At 38.7% G+C, this 23,881-nt stretch overlaps 2 protein-coding genes across 2 annotated transcripts; one reads left to right on the forward strand and one right to left on the reverse strand.

The window, feature by feature from the left end:
- Positions 1-795: 795 nt before the first annotated feature.
- On the reverse strand, positions 796-4,435 carry nkx1.2la (NK1 transcription factor related 2-like,a). Its single transcript, XM_072676927.1, has 2 exons — positions 4,033-4,435; positions 796-1,879 (listed from the first exon to the last, which is right to left on the reverse strand). Exons 1-2 carry the CDS (start codon positions 4,259-4,261, stop codon positions 1,263-1,265), a joined length of 846 nt encoding a protein of 281 aa, XP_072533028.1. The 5' UTR covers positions 4,262-4,435; the 3' UTR covers positions 796-1,262.
- Positions 4,436-18,538: 14,103 nt separating this feature from the next.
- On the forward strand, positions 18,539-23,810 carry morn4 (MORN repeat containing 4). The gene is made up of 5 exons (XM_072676928.1): positions 18,539-18,949; positions 19,452-19,530; positions 21,669-21,783; positions 21,912-22,021; positions 22,411-23,810. The coding sequence occupies exons 2-5, from the start codon at positions 19,464-19,466 to the stop codon at positions 22,557-22,559; spliced, it is 441 nt and encodes a 146-aa protein (XP_072533029.1). The 5' UTR covers positions 18,539-18,949; positions 19,452-19,463; the 3' UTR covers positions 22,560-23,810.
- The last annotated feature ends 71 nt before the right edge of the window (positions 23,811-23,881 follow it).

A 23,881-nucleotide genomic window follows, 5' to 3' on the forward strand; every position in this document is an offset into this window, starting at 1 on the left:
GGTAGATCTTTCATACATGGACTATGACTTTCTATGAATGATGCAGTGAAACAACTGGCACACTAGTACACTCTTAAAAATAAAGGTGCTTCAAAGGGTTCCTAGAGCGATGCCATAGAAGAAGCACTTTTGGTCCAATGAAGAGCCATGTTTGTGATTGAGCCCTGTAAGTGTGAGGAACCTTACATCACATGAAGGTTCTTTCGACTTTCACACTCACACACCTCTATTAGAAACATGGCTCTTTATTGCTGCAAGGATTTGATTGCATTGAACCACACAAGCATTAGTAAGCTCAAGTACTGATGTTGGATAATTAGCTCTGGATCACAAATGCTGCTCACTACAGCTAATCCCAAAGGCAATAGATAAAACACATCTGTTTCTTTTCCATAGAGATTATGCAATTAGAAGAAGTGTCTGAATGTAATGTGGAGAGAGTGACATCTAGAGGCAGCAAGGATACATTACACTATTCACATTTGACATTCAGGTCATTACACTAAATAAATGTGTCATACTGTCTTAACATCATTACAGAGTAGGGTTTATTACATTGACAGTGTTGCTTTGGAGTTCTAGATAGTGGAAGTGCCACTCATATAAAAATAAATAAATAAATGGGCGGCGGAGGTTTGAAGAGCCATCCTTTAATCTATGGTTTTCTGTTGTTCTTTTTTAAAGTAGTGTAAAAGATAGCTTTTAAGCAATGAATTTGTCAAAATCTATAAAACAAATCAAACATTTATATCAGTAATGTTTTTATTATTATAATCATACATTCTTTTCCCCATAAGAAGGTATCTCAGTCATCTCATTAAATAATAATTTTGTACCTTAGAGCACATTAGAGACATAAACTCTAGAAACAGACACTTTTGTATTGAATTATACAAACATGTTCTTGGAACAACATATAGGTCGATGTGTCATGTTCTGATACAGTCCTGTAGTTTCAGCAAGAATACCAAGTTTAGTATTAGGTTCATAAATATAACTTAAATTTAAAGTTTAAACGACTGAATTACATTAAGTTCTACTTTTTTCTATAGATTTTATACTTAAAACACATCTACGGCATATTTTGGCTTGTTGTCTTTGAGTACTGGAGCTATTCCACTAAGGTATGAGAAAGACCAGTTTGAGGTTTTGTGAGTCCAACAATTGCACATTATGACATCATCAGTTCAATTTCATAATCAATTGTGATGTCACATTTCCTTTGTTCTTTCGAGAGCCATGCTCTGTGACCTTGCATGACTTCATAAATGAGGGGGGAAGAGCGAAGGCTGCAGATAGCCAGTGGACAAAAATGGATGCAGGATGCTGCCTGCGGATGGCAGTGGCATAGCGCTGGAGGGGTGAAAGAGGACGTCTCCGGTGCTGAAAGGGGGGAATGGTCGAAATCCTACTGGAGCAGGTCCACATGTTGCTGCTCCGGCACTGGGACTTAGGCTCGGAAGCGAAGTGGTGGTTGACTGCATGGTGCCATCAGCCCCAGGGTTCTGCTTCTTCCACTTGGTCCTGCGGTTCTGGAACCAGATCTTCACCTGGGTCTCAGTGAGGCTCAGCGACAGAGCCAGGTTCAGTCTCTCGCACACAGACAGGTAACGTGTGGCACGGAACTTGTTCTCCAGGGCCACCAGCTGCTCGTAGGTGAAAGCGGTCCTGGCTCGGCGGGGCCTGGTGCACCCGTGGTCGGGTCTGCGGCGGCGAGAGCGTGACGGTTCTGTTGTGCCGCTGCTCTCTCCATCAACAGCATCCCCATCCTCGCTGGAAGACAAGCGAGACTGAATGGTGCTGAGGGCTGCAGATGAGTCCGCTTCGTGTGTGGGATGGGGTGTGAAAGTGTGCTGGGAGTCATTCACTGTATTGTTGCCTGAAAACGATACAGAAACAGGGTTAGGAAATGCCCTGTAGAATGGCTGAGCACTTGTGGAAAAAATGATACAACTGGCCTAAATCAGTACAATAGTTCTGAAATCAGTACAACAGGGCGAAAATCAGTAATGCAGTGCTGAACTCAGTACAGGAGTGCTGGAATCAATACAACAATGCTGAAATGAGTACAACAGTTCTGAAACCAGTACAACAATGCTTAAATCAATGATACAGTGCTTAAATCAACAGTGCTGAAATTAGCACAACACTGATGAAATCAGCACAACAATAATACATAATACAATAATAGAGTTCTGCAATCAGTACATCAGCACTGAAACCAGTACAGATGTGATTAGTCAGTAATGATTGATTAAAAGCATAAAACATCAACAATCAGATTTAATGGAATCAGCACAGATTTAATGGAATCAGCACATATTTAATGAAATCAGCACAGATTTAATGGAATCAGTACAGATTTAATGAAATCAGCACAGATTTAATGGAATCAGTACAGATTTAATGGAATCAGCACAGATTTATTGGAATCAGCACAGATTTAATGAAATCAGCACAGATTTAATGGAATCAGCACAGATTTAATGAAATCAGTACAGATTTAATGAAATCAGTACAGATATAATGAAATCAGCACAGATTTAATGGAATCAGTACAGATTTAATGGAATCAGCACAGATTTAATGGAATCAGCACATATTTAATGAAATCAGCACAGATTTAATGGAATCAGTACAGATTTAATGGAATCAGCACAGATTTAATGAAATCAGTACAGATTTAATGAAATCAGCACAGATTTAATGGAATCAGCACAGATTTAATGGAATCAGTAAATATTTAATGGAATCAGTAAAGATTTAATGGAATCAGCACAGATTTAATGGAATCAGCACAGATTTAATGGAATCAGTAAAGATTTAATGGAATCAGCACAGATTTAATGGAATCAGTAAAGATTTAATGGAATCAGTAAAGATTTAATGGAATCAGTAAAGATTTAATGGAATCAGTACAGCTGGTTTATAGTTATAAAAGTGCTGAAAGTGCTGAATGACTAATTGTACAAATCACTACAGTGTCAATCTGTGTAATTCTGAAAGAATGGCACACAGTAGATGCATTTAGTGTTTGTGTGATTCAACCCACAGTCTGTGAAAAAGATGTATTTATTTATTTATTTTATTTTATTTATTTTATTAACGGTATGTAGATGTGAAGCTACGGCGAGAAATCCCCTCTCTCACTCGGCTCTATGCAGACCCCACAAGTTTAATTTGAGGCATTTAGAGCATGCCCCGAGTAGGACTGGGGAGATATGGATCGGGAGTTATGTGTGTGGAACGAGGCGAGGGTTAAGAAGGGGGACTTGGGTGGATTCGGCTATAATCCCTTAATAATTTATAAATCACAAATCGCTTCAAATGTCATGTTGCGGAAAGAAATCCCGGTTAAATCCAGCTCCAGCACCTACCCGTGACGTGCTAATAGAGTTTCATATTTGTCGGCAAATCGATAAATGTCATCTATTTAAAGGGAAGTTTTAATCGAGCGATATTTGGCATCAGACATGGAAGGGGTTTGAAGTTTGTACCTGCAAGGTGCTGCAGGGAGATATGCAGCATCCAGTAATGGGATATCGATCAAAGGCAGCGCAGGCATCCTCAATGGGACCATTTAAACAATTATCTGTCCTTACTGCCCCGTGCCAATCACACGGCAAGCCTTTGTGATTGTTGAGGGGACATACAGCCTTAGAAATTAAGGGAAGGTCAAATAAAGACCACTTATGATATTCCATATGCGCTGCTTTTATTTTGTTTGTTTGTTTGTTTTTGGCTTTTATTTTTTTTGGTCCAATTTCCAAGTATTTTTCTGTACTGTATCATACATAACAATAAACTGCAATTAATTACATTTTAATGAATAAAATACAATAAAATAAAAAAATCTACTTAGCAACACATTATATCCAGAGATTTACACAACGCATGGGTGACGACAGTTAGTTAACACTGCACTGTGAACACAAACACACACACACACACACACACACACACACACACATTGCTACGCGTCTGATCAATTTGTTATTTAACATTGGTGGACAACAGTGGATGCTCTCTTACCTGGGTCCTTATTAACGCATGAAGCATCTGTAGGAGCAGCTCCTCCTTTTCCACTCAGCGTGCTCTCCACGTTCCCCCACTCCCCACCAAAACCCGACTCTCCGTTTTGTTGAGCAACTCCATCCACCTTTTTACGCGTGAACTTTTTAGGATCCAATATGTCGATAATGGAAAAGGAGATTCTATGACTGGCCGTCGTTTTCGCTCCCGCCTCCTCATACTCAAACATCTTCGGTCCTGAAGGCTTCCCCGAAGACCCCGGGGCACCTGAGGGGAGAACAAGCTCGCGCGTCTCTGTCGGTCTTATCCAGCTGCTCCGTAAAGCCTCGCACCTCCAGCTGCTGCGTGCCCAGATGTGTCCCGATGTTCAGGGCTGCGCTCTTTAACTCCGCTGGTTCGAAGAGCCGCGCTCTCCGCCACCCACGTGACTCACGCCGTTTAGCGCGCTTCAATAAACAGCAGCTCATTACAGCGCGAGGCTGCAGGTGGCAGAGCGCGCGCGAACTGTTGCACCAGACCAGCCCACAGACAATCAACCAAAAAGTTCCTCAGTAGATTTAAAGCAGAAATCAAAATTCAGCGATAGAAATGGAAGAGAGGTCGAATAAAAAAAAAAAAAATGAAAAGAATATCAATGTCTTGAAATAGAAACCCAACAGAGATCAAATTCATACAAAAGAAATCAAGTAGAAATCAAACAAAGGTGTTTGGCAATATAAAATGAATAGAAAGCACTGCTAGTTGACAGGAATCCAATGCACATTAACCTTTGGCAATAGAAACCCAAATAGAGATAATATATAATATTCAGCAAGATAAATCCATTGCATATTCCGGTTAAATGGAATGGAGATGTCTCAAATGGAAATCAAATGGAAATCATTGTTTAGAAACAGAAAGATAATGGAAGTCAGTATGGCAATAGAAACCAAATGAAGAGCAATATTTGGTCAAAATCAAATGAAGGTCAATGCTTGGTGATATTAATCAAAAACAGGACATGGTTAGGCAACAGAAATCAAATGGAGATCAATGTTTGGAAATAGAACCCAAATGGTGATAAAAGTCCACAATACAAATCAATGTTGAGATCAAGGTTAAATCAAATGGAGGTCAATGTTTAATAACAAATACCAAATTGAGGTCACTATATTAAAAGAAACCATATGGAGAGCAATATTTGGCAATAATGGAAAATGGAGATCCGAACTCAGCAATACACATCATGTTAAACCAAATGAACAGCAATATTTAAAAATCAAACGAGGTCAATTAATGTTGTGCAAATAAAGAACAAACATAGATAAGTTAGATAAGATCAACTGAAGATAAAGGTCTGGAAATGGAAATCAAATGGAGATCAGTAACTAGTAACAAAAAAACTAATTAAGGTCAAAATGGCAAAAGGAACCAGATGGAGATCATTATTTGGCAATAGCTACCAACTTCAGAAACATACATATTAAACTAAAACATGCTCAATGGATGGAAATCAAATGCAGATTAGTGGTGAGAAATAGAAATGAAATCAATGGAAATCAAATGCAGATTAGTGGTTGAAAATAGAAATGAAATCAATGGAGATCAATGTATAGTGGCATAAACCAAATGGAGATCAATGTATAGTGGCATAAACCAAATGGAGATCAATGTATAGTGGCATAAAGCAAATGGAGATCAATGTTTGGCCATAGAAATCAGGTTACTGAGTATGCTGAATACAGCATTGATGTGATTGCTCTTTTTCCAGTGGGTCACCAGTCCATTCTTTATATATAAGACCAGCCATTTCAGATAGTGCCACAAACCTTGCTGCAAATGTGAATTCTGTGAAGTCATGCAGCACCATGATGTATATTTCTTAAGATATGCTATATCTTACATGTGTCTTATATTATGTTCTTTGATTTTTTTTTCTTCTAATACTTCCATTTTGTCATCTACTGACGTCGCTATTAATCAGCCTGTCCTTCTACAGTTATGATCGTATGTTAATGTGTCATGGTTGAGTGCGAGCCTGGTAGAGGATGATAGCTGCTACAGTCTGGATCAATACGCTCAGCGGGTGTCCAGCTCTGATAAAAGTGGCCCACAATGCATGGCCACACTAAAGGGGGCTCTACCATTAAACCATTAGTGTGACCGTCTGATTAGGTAGCTCACTTACTACACTTCTTTAATGCAATATCAGGCATATTTTCACCTTAAATGGCTTTTTCTTCAATCTGAAGAACCATAAGAATGATAAAAAATCAGCATAGTAGGTATTTAGTAGATAAATACCTGCCGAGATGTAGCTCCAGTACGGACTGCTGACAGGTCTATTAATCATTGATTCAGTATTGATCTGATTTTAGTTGCCATTAAATTTTAGAAGCTACAGGCCTCATGGGGAAGTATTGCTAATATTTCTAACATGGTTTATAAATCATCTGTAATGGGATAGGGAATGGAACAGCAACATAGACACAAGCCGAAACACATTAAATGCATCTATAAGAAGCAACCGCCAGAGCCAGACAACAGCCAGACAAGGTCTAAACCTTTTATATTATTGCTGTCATATCTCAGAAATGGTGATTGCTTGCATAATGTAAATGACAGCATTTTTTTGAAATGGTGGCAATATATGATATCTTTAAAATGGCAACTTTACAGGAGTGAAAAGACTATTCTGGGTCATTTTGGTGAATTTCTATTGGTCCATTAATCTGACACATTGTAAAGAAAAACTGCCATATTCAAATTTTGGCAAAAAGTCAAGATTTATTGTGTGATGGCGACAAAATACTTGATGATCTTATGTAAAGAGCGCAGACCTATTGTGATGATGTGGAGGAGAATGCCTCCTAATTCCTCCCCACTTCACTGAGCATCTCATTTCCTCCCCTTGCTCTTGCTTTACAGCTCAGACCGATTCCATCTCCATTCCCAAGTCTTTTTGTCCTGCCCTGTTTCTTTCCAGTAGTAGGCAACCCACAGTGTATGTTTCTTGCTTTTAACATGGTCAAACATCAGCCAATGTCTGTCCCCACTGAGGCCGCTGTTTGCCTTCATTAGCATGTGTAAACCCGGTAACTGAGCGAGTTCCATATGAATGAGCTCTTACTGGTGGTTTACAACTTCCTCTCTGCAGCCCACACCGCGCGCACAAGTGTTTACACAGGGCCAGGACACAAAAGTGCGTCTCAGTGACAATGCAGGCACAGGTACCCACGATACAAAAGTTACAAGGGGAAAGGAGGGCTGCTAAGAAGAGCAGCAGCTGTCGGGGGGCAGTTATGTCTACAGACAGACGCTGCAGGCAAGGGAGATCAGAGGGTGCTCACAGTCAGGGAGAAGGGGCACACTTATGGACATGCCCCCCCTTCGGTTTCTGTGTTACCACCTCCAGAACCAATAAAATCATCAGGACACCAGGAAGACTAGAGCAGCCAGATAAACAGTGGATAATATGTATAATTGCAGGAGTTGCGTCGCTGGGTGGAGTTCCATTCACAGACTGAACTGTTCTCTTTGTCGGCCTCTGTTCCCTCTATTCTTGTCCACAGTTTGCCTGGACAAAAGATCAGTCTGATGTCTCTTGAACCTCTTCCTTTCTTTAGTTCTAATAAAACACAGACACACGCCCTGCAGACAGAATATACACCGAGGCCTCCAAGAGCATAGGCAGTCAGGAAGTGAAGGTGATGTGGACTAGATAGTGCATGAAGACATCAAATCAAACAATAATAGGTAAAAGATTAAAGTAAAAACTATAATAGCTAGAAAACGTAACAAATCAAGTATCTGTGTTGGGCTATGGCTTATGCTTACAACTGATTGGAGATCATATAAAGTAAGTGCTTTTATATACAAACTGATAATACTGGTCATCACCTCATTTGGGCAGTTACTAAGGTAACTCAAGGTATGGCCATACCATTAAAGTTCTTATCAAATTTCAACAAATCCAATACATTTTAGCTTGAAAGTTGAGGTTTCTACATCTGTACATGTGCACAAACAAACTGGTCCTGAAACAGTAAATACCTTACACTTAACACACCATTACACTCAACATGTCAAAACAATAACAATAACAAAAAGCAAATATTAAAAAATTATATTTGACACAGGGGCCGATGTGGCTGCAGGCTTTCATTCCAGCCAAACATGAGCATAGCTCACCTTTTTCACACTGCTGTGAAAAAGTATATGCCTCTGCCTGAATTCTTCCATTTTTGCATGTATGCCACACTTACTTGTTTCAGATCTATGAACTGAATTTAATATAAGACAAATACAACCTGAACGACCATAAAATACAGTTTAAAATGATTAAAATGATCACTGTATGAATTGAAACAAATGTCCAACACCAACTGGCTACTTAGCTACTCAACCAACTAATCAAATTCATTTGGTAGTTAGGATCAGTGAGGGAGATTAGAACCACCAAGGCTTGATTACTGCCAGCCCTGTTAAACATCACCAATATAGAACTTTTCCGGCAACGTGAAGTAAGCTAAATTGTCTGGACAAGCAGCAGGTATGCCGCATATCAACACTTCAAATCAGGCAAATTTAAGCAAAACAAATCAGTGTAGAAATGGTTATCATTCCAGAACTGCTCGGCCTACCAAAACACATCTACAGCAACAACTCATCCAGGAAGTCAGAAAAGGAACCCAGATGAACAACTAATAAAAGGGTAATGGCCTAGAACATTAATGGAGTGACCTCGTCATGAGTCCTGCCTTGAACCCTACTGAGCCTTCTAATGTTCCTGAATTGCACCAATTCAGTTGAGAAGACTTTCTTCACAGCAATGTGAAGATGTAACTCCGGTCATAGGAAATACGTGATTGCTGGTGTTGCTGCTGGATGTGGTACAACCAATAATTAGGCTTAGTGGGTGATTATTTTTTCACATAGGTGATAAAGGTGTTTTGCAATTTGCCACAAAATAAATATATGATCAATGAAATTATCAGGTAAAATCTAGGATTTGTGTTTCCTCATGTTGGCATTGTTTTATGCTACAGTTTGTATGTGGATTGGACACCATTTAGCATGACAAAAATAGAGAACATCAGGAGGGGTACCAATACCAATAGTGACCCCCAGAAAAAAAAGGTTTTGATATTTAGAAGATTTAATTATTGTGGTTATTGTGAAACACTAACACAAAAAATGTGATTTTTTGTACAAATTTTAATTTCATGAACATAATAAACAGAAAGATGAAGGAAACAAATCTGAACTGTAAAACATTTCCTCCGGAGATGTCCACCTCCCGCTGGTTTGTGTGCTCTAAACGTTTTTCAAAAGCCTGGTCATTTGGAGAAACCAAAAGACCAGAGGTTTCTGCTCAGGCAGCTGGAAAGTTGATAGGTCCTACTCTAATCTTTTATCTTCCTGCTTTACTCTCCGAACTCTCCTCCACTTCATTCCCCTTCCACCACTCTGAGTAAAATACTTTCAGCCTTACTCAGCCCTCTGCTTACTAAAGTAAAATGATCACTTGCCCCCTATTTTTGCCATAAAACCTGTGATTACACTGGCTTACAGTCTTACAAAGGTGTCTTAATAAATGAGCAGTTCTAAGAATTATCTTAATTAAAGAGGAAATGTATATTTACAAAAGTGCTTATTTGATGCATTCACCCATTGACTTAAGTGGTTCTTCTATAGCATTGCTGCAAAGAACCTTTTTGGCAGAGGAACTGTTGAGGTGCCTTTTTTAATACAGCGTGCATTTACAAAGGAATCTGATTACGGACTGAGTCATGAATCAGATTTGTTTTTGCAGTTATCAGTATGTTTAGTGCATGTAATGATACTTTTTGATATGTCATAGTTTTGCATCTTTGCAGCTCTCTGCTAGATGTGAGTTTTAGGGCACTGAGGCGAGTGCAAGGTCGGCTGCATTGCCCCGTAATTGTCCTAGCAGCTCTACCTGCTCAGCAGCGGCCATAATGAGGGCTCTCTGCTGCGTCCGGGATGGGTGAGCGCGTCTGCCAGATGCTGACATGGAGCAGATGTGGAAAGTTGCTGGACGATTTGTTAAGAGGCCACATCATTGCAGGAGAGGGTAATTATGCCAAAAGACGCACTTAGTAACAATCATCCCTTCGGCCTGCACCCACACACACACACACACACACACACACATAAGGTAAAGGTCAGTTCGCATACTCCCACATATTCAAGTATTTTACAGTGAGGAGAGACAGGATTTGGTGGATGCCCTCTAGTGGTTCTGTAAGTAAAATGTTATCTTAATGAACTAAGGCAGTACCAGTGAAAGAGACACTTGTGGCATCTCTAAGTCTTCAAAAAAATGGACATTTACCAGTAATTACTTAGGATACAGAAACATGGCCAGCTTAAAATAAGGCCATGATTTCTTTCAATTTTGACATCATTTATTTAATCACTTGCAGTTACAGAAGGTAGAAGTGTTCTTAGTATAACATGCTAACATGCTAAAACAACCAAAACAAATCATCAGGGATAGTCTTGCCAAGAACATCAAGACAAAGACCAGAACTTCTGGAACGATGTGCTTTGGACAGATGAATCTTAAGTCTTGCCTTGATGTTTTTTTTTTTGTTTGTTTTTTTGACAGCAAGGGTTTCCTTCTTGCACACCTCCCAAGAAAATCAAACATGTACAGTTTCTTTCTAGTGGAACATGCTGCATTTTTACATTAATTGTGGCAAAAGCTACCTGCAGGTTCTGTGAAGACATTTTAGGATTGCTGGAAACCTCTTAACACATTTTGTGGTCTGATCTGGCCATGTTGGCAGTTGTTGCACTTGTAAATGACTTAGCAGACAGTGAAATGGCTGATTTCTAAGTGTTCTAAGATATCTTTTAAAATCCCATAATAGACGTATATGCATCTACAGCCTTTTTTTAAGTGGTGGTACCACTCGCTTCACCCATCAAGAGCAAATCAAACTAAATGTCTGAGGTGTAACCCCTTTAATGCAGAAAGGCTTATTACACACTAATGTGTATTACTCAGTAACTACAGGGGCTTCTGTAGAAACTGGTGGGGCTATTCCTTGGTAAAAGTTTGTAAGAACACTTTTGGCCTGGCGACGGCCCATAGGCTGTTTTAGGGGGTTAAATAGAAAAAGGCTCCTCCAAAATCCCCTCTAACTATGTACAAATGATATTTATTTTACATCAAGTTAAATTATATCTTTCCATTTAAAAAATCACATGATTCTATACCATAAAATGTTCCATAAGTCACACAATCTCATGGGCAGTGTGCATTTTTAAACAGTGTGAAATACACACAGTGATTACATGCCTGTTTTAAGACAGTGGGTCATTGTAGAGCTTTGAAAGAGGAGAAGACGCTACACTTCTGTTCTTAACTATACCTCACATGTCACTGACATTGACAGTGCTTTGAGGACACCTTGAATTCCGTTCAGCTTCGGTCACACCACAGATGTTTCTGCATTCATGGCTTGTGTAAGGTGCTTGCAGATGCACAGCTCTAAATACATCTGGAGATGTAAACATTCTTTGGCCTGATCCTGACAACAGAGGTTATACAGAGTGAGTGCACATATTAAGGATTACAGCTTAGAACATCATCAAATGGCCACATCCCTGGGCATCCCAGTGTGTTCTGTTTGAATGGACATGAGACCCACCAACTCATACACACACACACACACACACAAGTCCATGCACAAACAAACAGACATTTGCACCTATGTGGGATCTTGGGATGCGGGCCACAGCAGATGTGAGGTTCTGTCAGTCAATGCTGGCATTAATTGCTCATTGTTCTCAGAAGGTCGTGTCATAATTCATTAACGCTTAACGAGTCCCCCCGGTGCCACCTGCATGCCTTCCCTCGATTGCCCGTTAAATTACGAGCGACTCTCACGCTCCCCGCGTTCAACAATGAAGATGTATTCTCCACGTAAAGGAGAGAGCTATTAGTTACATTATTTAAATAGCCCACTTTAAAGCCAGGGGGAGGCTAACTTTATGAAGGGCAATTAAGCACTAACCATAATTGATAATTCATCCTCTTCACAATTAGAAAATATAAATAGTGTGTCTGGGATTAATGGTTATGGGTGTTTAGAGGAAGCGAGGCATGGGCAGAACTGGCCGAGCATGGCTGATTGAGAGAAAGGAGGCAGAGCGGGATTCATCTCTATTTGGGAGGAAACAGATTGTGTTTGTCCCTTTAACACACACCGCTTCACCCTCTGCTACCCTGCCTGCTGAATCCGTGCTGCTATTCAGACAGACACGTTTCCCATTCTAAAAGCAGATAATGGTAAAGCGGTAAAGCTGTTGGGTCAGAAACCTAAATGCTGTCCTGCATTGCTCTGTGCTCTTTCCATTCAAGCATCCAAACTGATATGTTAGTTGTCACGGTTCTATAAAAACCTTTGGCCTTACTAAAGGACCCTTGAGGAACTCTCCTTTTTAAGAGAGAGAGAAAGTCCATCGAAACCACAGTTTCAAAAAACACTAGTGCTAATTATGCATTGGGGATTTTTGAGTAGACTCAACTTTGAGCTATACTACATTCTCAGAAAAAGGTCAGTATTACTAATTAGTTAGTAATTGATATGTTTAGTATTCTAGCCTTCCACCTTATTGGGCAAAAATGCTAATGGCTAAGGACAACACTGCTAAACACTCGCACTCTAGCAGTGTGCTGCCGTGTCTTTTGTGATTCGGGAACAGAGACATTCATTACACTGCCTTCTGGGATAGTGTGGACAGCAAGGCATCAAATCAGCTACCTACATCCAATTTTAGACACTGGGATGTGGCTTCCCAGCATGCTTTACCAGTTGTGCGAATCATTCTTTCAATTGTTTCATTTGCAGTTTTTTCACTTTTTTTTGTTAACAAGTTAATCTCACCCCAAAGATCCGTTTATTTACATTTGACGTGTTGTTATTTCAGCCATGATGGTGTTTGTGCTACAGTAATGGTGATCAGTAATCTCTATTACTAATTACTAAAGATCAGCAATAGAGCCTGTAACTGTCTTAAGCTTAAATAGTAAAAGTCAAGCTTAAATAGTTTTATACTGTTCCAATTAAAAGCATGGCTAAAAACCAATACATCTCTACATGTGAGTCTTCAGTGTGTAATATTGATCTGTAGCTTTTGTGAACAGTAAAGTTAATATTTCTGTACAGCATATGGCTGTTAACTGCACTGCCAGAGTTTTACTATAATTCCAGTACATACTGCAACTACAGTAATACATAAATACAGTATTATTCTGTATCAAAATATAATATATTTCATCATTTAATATTATATTATTTCTATCTATGGTCACAAAAAAGGACTTACATACAGTAGACATTGTAGTACATAACCCCTTAAACAGCCTAAGTGTTATTACAAATTTCTATTACCAAAGAATAGCCCCACCAGTTTGTAGTTATAAAATAATATAAATATAAACTACTACATAAACAATAAATGGTGAGATTATTAAGCATGTGTTTTATTAACCAGTTTACCAGGCATCTTAAGGGTAGGACAAGTCTGAGGCCAAGACAAACTAGTACTATAATTAACCCCTTTAACGGAGCAAAGCTTATTACACACTAAGGTGAATTATTCAGTAACTACAGGAACCCCTGTACAAACTAGTGGAGCTATTCTTTGGTAATAAAAGTTTGTAATAACACTTTCAGCACTCCAGAAGCCATAAGGAGGTTAAAAGTCTCACGTACAACATTGTTTATATTGTCAAACCTTAGAAAGTTATGTCAGTTACGTTCCAGTATGTTTGTCACACAAAAGCCAAACATGAATGTTGTGCAACACAGCTTTTTAAACCTTTTATCAGAATAAATTGAAAGGCAAAAGTAGTCCCAAACTCCCCATGATAATACCTCCATAACTCTAATTCTTCTTCCTTTATAGACATTCTAAAAAGCAGAAGCACAGCTGTTATCTACAGCATGTTAACTTTAAAGACGTCCGTTGTATTGCAGCTGGTTTCAGAACAGAAAAGCTGCTTGTTTGTACTTTTCTACAGAAGGTGGGGTATGTGATGTGGGCATGGTCATGCACTGTGTTTAGACAGTAGTTGTTGTGCAGAACTCCTGTAGCTCTGCTCTCTAATGACTGCAGTGTAATTGCTATAGTGAAAGCTGGATCAGTGAAACCTCGCTAATCAATAAAGTCTTCATCAGCCATTTCCCCCAGTGATTCCCCCTTATTCCTACTCTAATTGCTCTTTTTCATCCAACAAGGTTTTGTGCCATGAACAATGAATGCCTGTGTGTGTGTTTGTCCCTAGGAGATATGTTTCATTTAAACTCTATCCATCCCTCTATGGCCTCACAACTGCAAAATTGCAAACTACTTAACCAATACATGCCGTGATAGATGGTATTCAGTAATATAACATATCAAAGTATCTTATTTTAAAGAGCTCTTTTGATCTTAATCTTCAGTTTCAAGTTGAAATGCGTTCATATAAAACTTCACATAAAACACGCTGAATCCCTAAACAAGATCTATGTGACATTTACTGGGTTTATCTCCTCAGCAGTGGTGAGTATTCTACCTACTAAGAGTGATCCAAGGAGGGACAAACCACAAAGTAACAGCAAGGTGCTGAGTGGCCAAAAATGAAGAACATTTACAGTGCGGCCTGGCAAGAAAATGATTGAACCTTGATTAGTAAATCAGCCCTGAGTCATTGCCACCAACTTTAATTAGAAACATTTTAGAACTTTATACATTTTATGACTGTTTAAACCCTGGGCAACCACAACGCGTCTAAGCAACGGACTAAAGATGACTATGGTAATTAATGTCCACACAGGACGGGAAAGTTATAAGAAGATGTAATGTGTAATGTTAGTAAGAAAGGAGAACTGCTATTTGAGATCTGGAAAACCAAGAAACCTCGACAACCATAGAAGACCATAGAAAACTGCTCAAGAAAGGGCAAGAAAGGCAATGGTGCATGACTGTCCCACTGCATGGGTGGATCTATCATGCTTTGGGATTGTGTAGCAAGGAGTACTGCCAGGGATTTTGATTCCCATATAAAGATATTACACTTTTTTGCCAAACAAGTAAAATAAGATATTCTAATGTGTTAAATAAACTAACTGATGATTGATAATACTGAAATATAAAATGCAAAAATGTTCTATTGCATTTTGTAGGGTCTCTGTCAGTCTGAGACCCTTAGAATCTCCTGTATGGAGCTATCCATGGCACTGCCAATATTGCAAGTGAAGAGAAGATGGATTACACAAAACATCAGAAAATTGTGGATGCAAATGTCAAACCATCTGTTAAATGGCTGAAGGTGAAAGAGAGTGGGGTCTACAACAGGATAATGATGCTAAACATGCCCCAGGAGTTTTTGGAATGGCCCTCACATTCCCTTGACCTAAACATCAGAAATGTTGGGAATAGACCTTAAGCAAGCTCTGCATGCGAAAAAAAGAAAATTATTCTAATTTTTAGATTTTTAACTGCTACAAAAAAATATTGCAAGCTGTGATTTCTGCCAATAGGTCCTGTTTAGATGTCTAAACATTTGTACCGGCTGCACTTATGCCGGAGTAACTGTGAATTAGGATTTGTTAAAATGTTGTGTTTTGTTTGATTAGCTACAGAGGCTGTGTTTATTCGGCTAAGCCTTCACATACAACTGTACATGCAGTTCCTGACATGAAAGCTAGTCTTCAGGGAAACAACACCCCATTTAACAACTTTACATCATATTTCATCAGTCAAGATGTCAAGAGAAAACAGTCAAGAGAATGGTGGGAACAATCTGAAGAATATCAGCAAGCTCTCAGACTTCAATGTCTTTGCGGTTTGGACAGATGTTTGTTATGAAGTCCTAACAATAGAGGCTCTTTGCGGCAGAGTAAACTCTTGTAAGGCTAGTTCCAGGATGGGCTGATTTTGGTCCACATCACAAAGGCATAGCAGGAGGGCATAGGTGCTTGCTCTTATACAGACAGCCCAGGACATTCCATGCATAACAGCCCTTGCCTGTTTAGTGATTCAAGCTATACCTCTAGAGCAGATACACTCCACTTTGCCGGGCACAAAAGAAAAGATATGTAAAACCCCAGCATCCACACCAGAGTCTGACAATTTGCTGTGCTCAATCCAGGTGGGTGGATGGCGCTCTTAAGAGATGTTGGCCCGGCACACGCTACCTATAGTGGGGAACACTGCTAGTGCTGGTTAGTTATGATGGGTGAGTTAACTGGCAGCAACAAACTGACAAATAAATCATGAGAAAAAACTATGATGTGCCACAAATGTCCTAGACCATTGTTACCATAATTAGAATTTTTTCCTAGTCTTTACAGTACGCCAAATAACATATCCACTGGGTGAGAACAGGGAGGAAGTGAGACACTGACACTTACACAAGAGAAAACATTAGATGTTGTAGTGCTGCGACTCATACACAGAGTTTGACCCCTGGCGTATGCAGATGTAAATGAGTATTGCTCTACAAATATTAATATCCAACCTAATAAATTATCCAACATGTTATGTTATTAAAAGAAATTCTCACATAATGTTCTACTTTACAGAGCAGTAGATTTGGAGATTTAGCATTGGTCAGTACGACAATATGACAGCACAACCTGCCTCACCTTGGTTGAACGCATGGTACACACACAACAGCCCTCATCGTATGTTCTGGCATAGAGAGAATTATGGGTCAATTAAGCCTCAGAGAGAGAGAGATGACCATCAACAACCTATGTTCCACCCCCATCCCGCAAGAAGATGACCTTTGTGATTTTTCTTGCAAGGAGAGCCGACTCATTGTGTAGGTGTGTGTGTGTGAGCGGTTTGTGTGTACTTGCTGTGCGTATTATGCTGTGCTAAATGGCCGCTCGTGTGTAGTGATGCTTGCATGACCCATCCTGTCACTCTGGGGCATATGGAGCCGACCGCCCATTTCCCTCCGGAATTAACACCATGCTGATTTACTACCAGTGAAGGGCAATAATCACTAAAAGAGGTCAAATTAGTCCCCAATTTCCCCTGTGTGTGTGTGTGTGTGTTATGAGCTTGGAAACTACAAACTGAAGGTCAAGGGGAGGAAAATTGGGGTTTTTAAAGTGTATTTAAATATCTGGAATACTGATTTCAGAACAATTCTGAGGGTGTAGGCCATTGGTTTATTTAGACACAGCATTTGGGCATATTAACCATTTAACATTTAACAGCCCAATCCCTGCCAACCGTATAGCACCCTTCTTTAGAAAATAAGCTCATGTAATAGCTGGTCATTTGCTCTCGTGATGCTGTCCGTGTTTGACTTACAGCCCCATATATTTCATGGTTGTTCTACAGCGAGAACCACTCATCTTCAGTATTAAAACCAATACATCTCAAGGGTGCGATTTTTATCGACATTTCCCATTACCAGCTCTTCAGGTTTATAGAGGCAGCCATAAATACCCAGTCCTGTTCAAAATGTTGATGGTTCTGTGTGGTATGAAGAGATCAATTGTCAAACATGTTGAGTTAGTATCACAGAGGCTGGTGGGTCATATGCACTAAGAAATAGGCTCACTAACTTTCGGAGGGGGGCTTGGATGGTACACATTCGAGAACATGTTTGAGGGGCAAAAAGGTCGTTGGATCAGTTATTGTATGTCCGGTCATTTTCCTCCGTATTTTGATGTTGGTAGATTTTAACCTGCTAAACAAAGTTGCCCATCAAAAAAGGTTGAAACATAAAACATGAATAAAAGAAATGCAGAGAAAGTTTACCTTGAATGGATCATGGACTCTTCTATTAAATTATTATATTGTTTATGATTGTTATCAGTCTATACCATCGCTGTTATGCACAAATCTTGAAATCGCCATTTTTGCCATTTTTCACATTTCAACATTATTTCATTATGATCAGACCAATAAAATTGCTCAAATCACCTGAAATAAAACTAAAAGTCTTTTTCTCCTATAGTTTCCACTTTGGAGACAAAACAAGGTTCTGTATGACAGCAAGAGGGTATGTAATTATTATATAATTTACAAAAATTGACTATTTAAAAAAATAGACTATTAATGCACTATTTTTTGTGATGTCACTAAAACTAACAGCTGTGTTTCTTTTTACATATAGCTGCCTTCCTACTCAGACTACAGACTAGACATTTACTCGCTTACGTTAATGCTTAATGTTCATTTTAATCCATCAATATTAAAGAAAAAATAAATGTTGAATCACAACAGAAGTAATGTAGTACAGTCAGACAAAGTAACAAAAAAAGAAAAAAAAAGAAAAACAACATTCCTAAATCTAAGGGACAGAGAGGTTGGATATGGTCAAATAAACCTAGCAAATGACAGACGAGGACCTCGTTAGCGTTAGAAAATGTAGGGCATGGGCCCTTTAAGTGTATGTATAGCCTATACCCGTATTGTATAGGCTAAGCTAGGCTTTTTGTCAGCCTATCTCAACGCTCGTTACTTAAAGCTGGGTGTAAGACATAAACCCGCTCGCTAAGGGGATTAAAACCATGTCTTCTCTCATTTTTATCTCCTGAGGCGACAGCCTACCTCCAGGGCTGCACACGGTAGCCGCCGATTAACCTCCTGCCCGACAAATGCGATCACATTCCTTGACAGGCAGCGCGGAGCGAGGCTGCTCGGTAGTGAACCCCCCAGCCAATCAGCATACGGTTTGAATGCTTCCCTAAGAAAAGCGTTCAATACAGCGAGCCGACCTTCAGCGAGTGGCTGCGCTGCGTTGCCAGGAGAGGAGTGTGAGAGGAGAGAGGAGAGAAACACAGCCAAGGCTGCTGCCCTCAGCCCTCACCACGTCTTATTTCGCTCCCTGAATCGACCTACACAGCTCCTCAAAGAGTTTTCATGCTTGTGAGAAAACGAGGACATTATACAGGTAAATGGTGGTGGTGTTTTTCGTACGAGCTTCTCAGCGGGATCCGAGTGGCGCCCCTAAGCTCACGGCTAGTCTGCTGCCTTTCTCCTGTTGTGAGCTGCTACAGTATGGTAGTAAGACTAGTCAGCCCTGAGACTAGTTCCTTGTTTATTCCTTAAGACTTGTCCTTTTGAAATCACGACGGTTTAGCTAGCGGCTTTGTTTCTTCTCCGCTCTGTATGTGTGAACATCCACGCAGTGAGCTAATTCATCAGCAAGCCTGTCCAGACCTCCTCATTAAGGTGACAGCTTTGTGGATCTCCCAGGACCAACACGTCCAAAATACTCGCCTCCCCTTTGTCTAGTCTCGATGGGTCTTTGGTGAAAATGCTGGTAATATTGTATTTCCAGAAGGGTTTGAGAAAATGAACAGCGCCTGTGGACGTTTGAAAGTTGTTACACTGAAGCGAGAGAGATACACTGTGGTCTGAGTGTTACTGTACTGAGTAGCGTGTGCTTGCAGGTTGGTGGAGGGATGACACTGACGAGGGGCTCCTTTACTTATTCGACTGGAGAAGAGTACAGTGGGGAATGGAAGGAAGGCAAGTAGCCTGTATATACATGAACTTTATAGACTACATATATTACTATATATACATGGACTTGATGCACTATACATATATTACTGTATATACATGGACTTTATGAACTATACATATATTACTGTATATACATGGACTTTATGAACTATACATATATTACTGTATATACATGAACTTTATAGACTATACATATATTACTGTATATACATGGACTTCATGGACTATAAATGTATTAATGTATATACATGGACTTTATGAACTGTACATATATTACTTTATATACATGAACTTTATAGACTATACATATATTACTGTATATACATGAACTTTATAGACTATACATATATTACTGTATATACATGGACTTTATGAACTATACATAGATTACTGTATATAAATAGACTTGATGCACTATATATATATTACTGTATATACATGAACTTTATAGACTATACATATATTACTGTATATACATGGACTTTATGAACTATACATATATTACTGTATGTACATGGACTTCATAGACTATATATATATTACTGTATATACATGGACTTCATGGACTATACATGTATTACTGTATATACATGAACTTTATAGACTGTACATATATTACTGTATATACATGGACTTTATGAACTATACATATATTACTGTATGTAAATGGACTTTATGAACTATATATATATATATATTACTGTATATACATGGACTTCATAGATTATACATGTATTAATGTATATACATGGACTTTATAGACTATACATATATTACTGTATATACATGGAATATATCTGTATTACTGCATATACATGAACTTCATGGACTATACATGTATTACTGTATATACATGAACTTTATGAACTATATATATATTACTGTACATACATGGACTTTATGAACTATACATATATTACTGTATATACATGGACTTTATGAACTATATATATATATATATATATTACTGTATATACATGGACTTTATGAACTATACATATATTACTGTATATACATGGACTTTATGAACTATACATACATTACTGTATATAAATAGACTTGATGCACTATACATATATTACTGTATATACATGAACTTTATAGACTATACATATATTACTGTATATACATGAACTTTATAGACTATACATATATTACTGTATATACATGGACTTTATGAACTATACATATATTACTGTATGTACATGGACTTCATGGACTATATATATATTACTGTATATACATGGACTTCATGGACTATACATGTATTACTGTATATACATGAACTTTATAGACTGTACATATATTACTGTATATACATGGACTTTATGAACTCTACATATATTACTGTATGTAAATGGACTTTATGAACTATATATATATATTACTGTATATACATGGACTTCATAGACTATACATGTATTAATGTATATACATGGACTTTATAGACTATACATATATTACTGTATATACATGGAATATATCTGTATTACTGCATATACATGAACTTCATGGACTATACGTGTATTACTGTATATACATGAACTTCATGGACTATACGTGTAATACTGTATATACATGGACTGGTGTATATACAGTTATTTAACTGTACTGGCTTTCACTTTACAGTGTCGGATCCAACAGTGTGTTTTTTTATCAGTCTTGGTATGCTCTTATTTTAGTTGACATTAATGCAGTATTTATAGTAGCATTATAGTTGCATAGTAGTACTACCTAAAATCATTAGACATGTTTTGTATGATCTAAGCCGCAACGACTGCATGCATGGACAAATAAGAGCATTGCTATTTTTATTATAAGTATTTATAGCCTTGTGCATTAGGATCAGTTAATGCCACAACATTTGCCAAAAAGGCTAAATCCTAATTAGCTGGCACCCAATGACTCAACAAGATTGCCCTCACAGAGCTTTTAAATGCTTTCAATGGATTAAAGTTCTTAGCTACAATAGAGAGTCTGCTGAATGCAGTGGTTTGTTAAAGAAATAGTCATTTAGGAACCTAAAATTACCAGTGAGACACTGCCACTACTGCCAAACCTCCAGTGCATTTGATTACCCTCGTATTCAACCCTGTCATTCACATCATTAAATGTGTTGTCTTCTGACTTATAATGTGCAGGGAAGAGACACGGTGTAGGGCAGCTGAAGTTCTCTGATGGTACCTGCTATAAGGGCCACTTTGAGAACGGCCTTTTCCACGGCTGTGGGGTGCTAGTGTTTCCTGATGGGTCCAGGTGAGAGAGCATGTGATCAGATCACATAGGCTGCACTGTGACACTTCATACTTTTATTTTTCTTTGTTGGTCAGAAAAGCTTTATGAATGTCACTTTCCATGAATCAATCCCTGTGTCTGACCCTAAGGTATGAGGGGGAATTTGCCCAAGGAAAATTCCAAGGTGTTGGAGTCTTCAGCAGGTTCGATGGGATGAAGTTTGAAGGGGAATTCAAAAATGGCCGTGTGGAAGGACATGGTACTTTTTTCCTCAATCATGTAATCAGAACCTATCGCAGAAATATCATGTTTTTGTTTATTTCATAGTTGTAATATCTAAAATTCACATGCTCGTATAGGCATGTTGCATATAATCATTCTGTACAGTTCTGTTTTTTTTTGTACTTTTTTAATAGTTTTCAATTCAAGAATATTTTACTGTCTCCTTGAAACAATTTACAAGTTGAGAGTGTGGTAAACAGTGTAGTGCATTTTTCTGTGGTTTTCAAAGAGTCTAGTTTGAAGCAGCATTAACTGCTGTTTATTTGCAGAACCAAATGGGTGCCAAATGGGTCGAGAAACATATTCAAATTTGTATGAATGTATGAATGGGGAAATAGAGATCTGTGGTGTTGGATTCTCTTGCAGGGTTACTGACATTTCCGGATGGTTCCCATGGCATTCCACGCAATGAGGGGGTCTTTTCCAACAACAAGCTGCTGAAACGGGAAAAGAGCCAGGCAGTGGTGCAGAGGGCCCGGAGCTCCGCCTCCACTGCCCGCAGCCTCTCTGTATGACCAGCAGTCCTCAGTGAGGAAACCCTACACACCCACCACCCCCCAACCCCGACTCCCACACTGCTGCTCTCAGATCAACCCCAACCCCCCTCCCAAACTCTACATGTAAATGCAGTGGTACATGTTAAAGAGCAGAACTGCTTCTGGATCTGGATGAGGGGTTCCCTTAAGGTGTACGTTCCAGAAGACCCTCAGGAATGGATAACAGGGTTTCCCTTCCCTTCTCTCTATCTCTGTTTCTCAGTGCTGCTCTGCCTTGGTTGCCTATGGCTTAAAAAAAAAAATCAACAATGGGCAAAATTTAAATTGCTGCATAATTGAGAACCATTTCATCTTAGATATGGACAAACCAAAGTCACCATCAACAACATGGGGCTATAGAGTGGTGGAAATGAAGGTTTGTATGTAAAAGGAGTTTCTTTGCCTTTGTGAGACCGTGATTGTGCACTTTCTTTAGCAGTTATTTAATGCATTCACCATCACTTAATTTATTTATAAGTATTGTTTTTAGCACAGTTTGCCTTGTGTGAGCCATTTCAGTATATCAGAATATAATTTATGAATGTGTATATATACCTCAAAAGAGTTATAAACCCAGTATTATTGATCAAGATAATCACAAACCTTTCAGTTGGCTAATTTCAAACTTTTGTGCTTTTAATTGAAATCGGGCAGTTTGGGATATGAGGAGCTAATAGAGGTGTTCCTTCTGACCGTGTATTCACATGATAATCACCATTATGTGTATCAGAATCACTTATGTTCATGCACTTTGTGCAGATTTTTCATGATACATGTAATGGCAGTTCTGTAAATAATGGCGTTGGATTATAAGAGCATGTACTTAGAAGTTACAAAGTGTTTGTGATGTTATCATGTAAATACATTGAGGGCACCTAAACGTTGGAATGAATATAAACAGAAAAACGATTTAACTGATACATATTTAAAATTTTTAAATGTACTTGTTGATATACCATAACATCCACCACTAACAATGGTCATTCTCAGAGATTTTATTTGATTAGTTAAGTGTATTTCCACTGTTTTTACTATGAACAGTATCGAGGAGAGGAGCTTTACTCATCACTTTATCAAATACTCTGACACCAAAATGTGTATTATCTTTGGTATTTACTTGAACTAAATGGGGGAAAAGTGTAAAAACTGAGAAAAAAAATCTTTTTTCCACTTTTAAGGGAAGAAAAAATGTTTCTGAGAAGAATAAAAAGCTTCTTTGCGGTGCTTAAACATGTGCGTTTGTTTTAAATTGCCCAGAAATTACTGTTCACTCAGTAGCTAAGTGCAATAATGACTGATGT

Source organism: Salminus brasiliensis, chromosome 4, assembly GCF_030463535.1.
Source record: "Salminus brasiliensis chromosome 4, fSalBra1.hap2, whole genome shotgun sequence".
NCBI lineage: Eukaryota > Metazoa > Chordata > Actinopteri > Characiformes > Bryconidae > Salminus > Salminus brasiliensis.

What these genes read in the sequence shown, in the direction of transcription:
- nkx1.2la (XM_072676927.1), bottom strand. Translation starts at nt 4,261, where the DNA reads ATGTTTGAGTATGAGGAGGCGGGAGCGAAAACGACGGCCAGTCATAGA. An exon ending in ATGCGTTAATAAGGACCCAG is followed by an intron (nt 1,880 to 4,032) that starts GTAAGAGAGCAT and finishes TATCGTTTTCAG; the next exon opens with GCAACAATACAGTGAATGAC.
- morn4 (XM_072676928.1), top strand. Translation starts at nt 19,464, where the DNA reads ATGACACTGACGAGGGGCTCCTTTACTTATTCGACTGGAGAAGAGTAC. An exon ending in CAGTGGGGAATGGAAGGAAG is followed by an intron (nt 19,531 to 21,668) that starts GCAAGTAGCCTG and finishes TATAATGTGCAG; the next exon opens with GGAAGAGACACGGTGTAGGG. An exon ending in GTGTTTCCTGATGGGTCCAG is followed by an intron (nt 21,784 to 21,911) that starts GTGAGAGAGCAT and finishes TCTGACCCTAAG; the next exon opens with GTATGAGGGGGAATTTGCCC.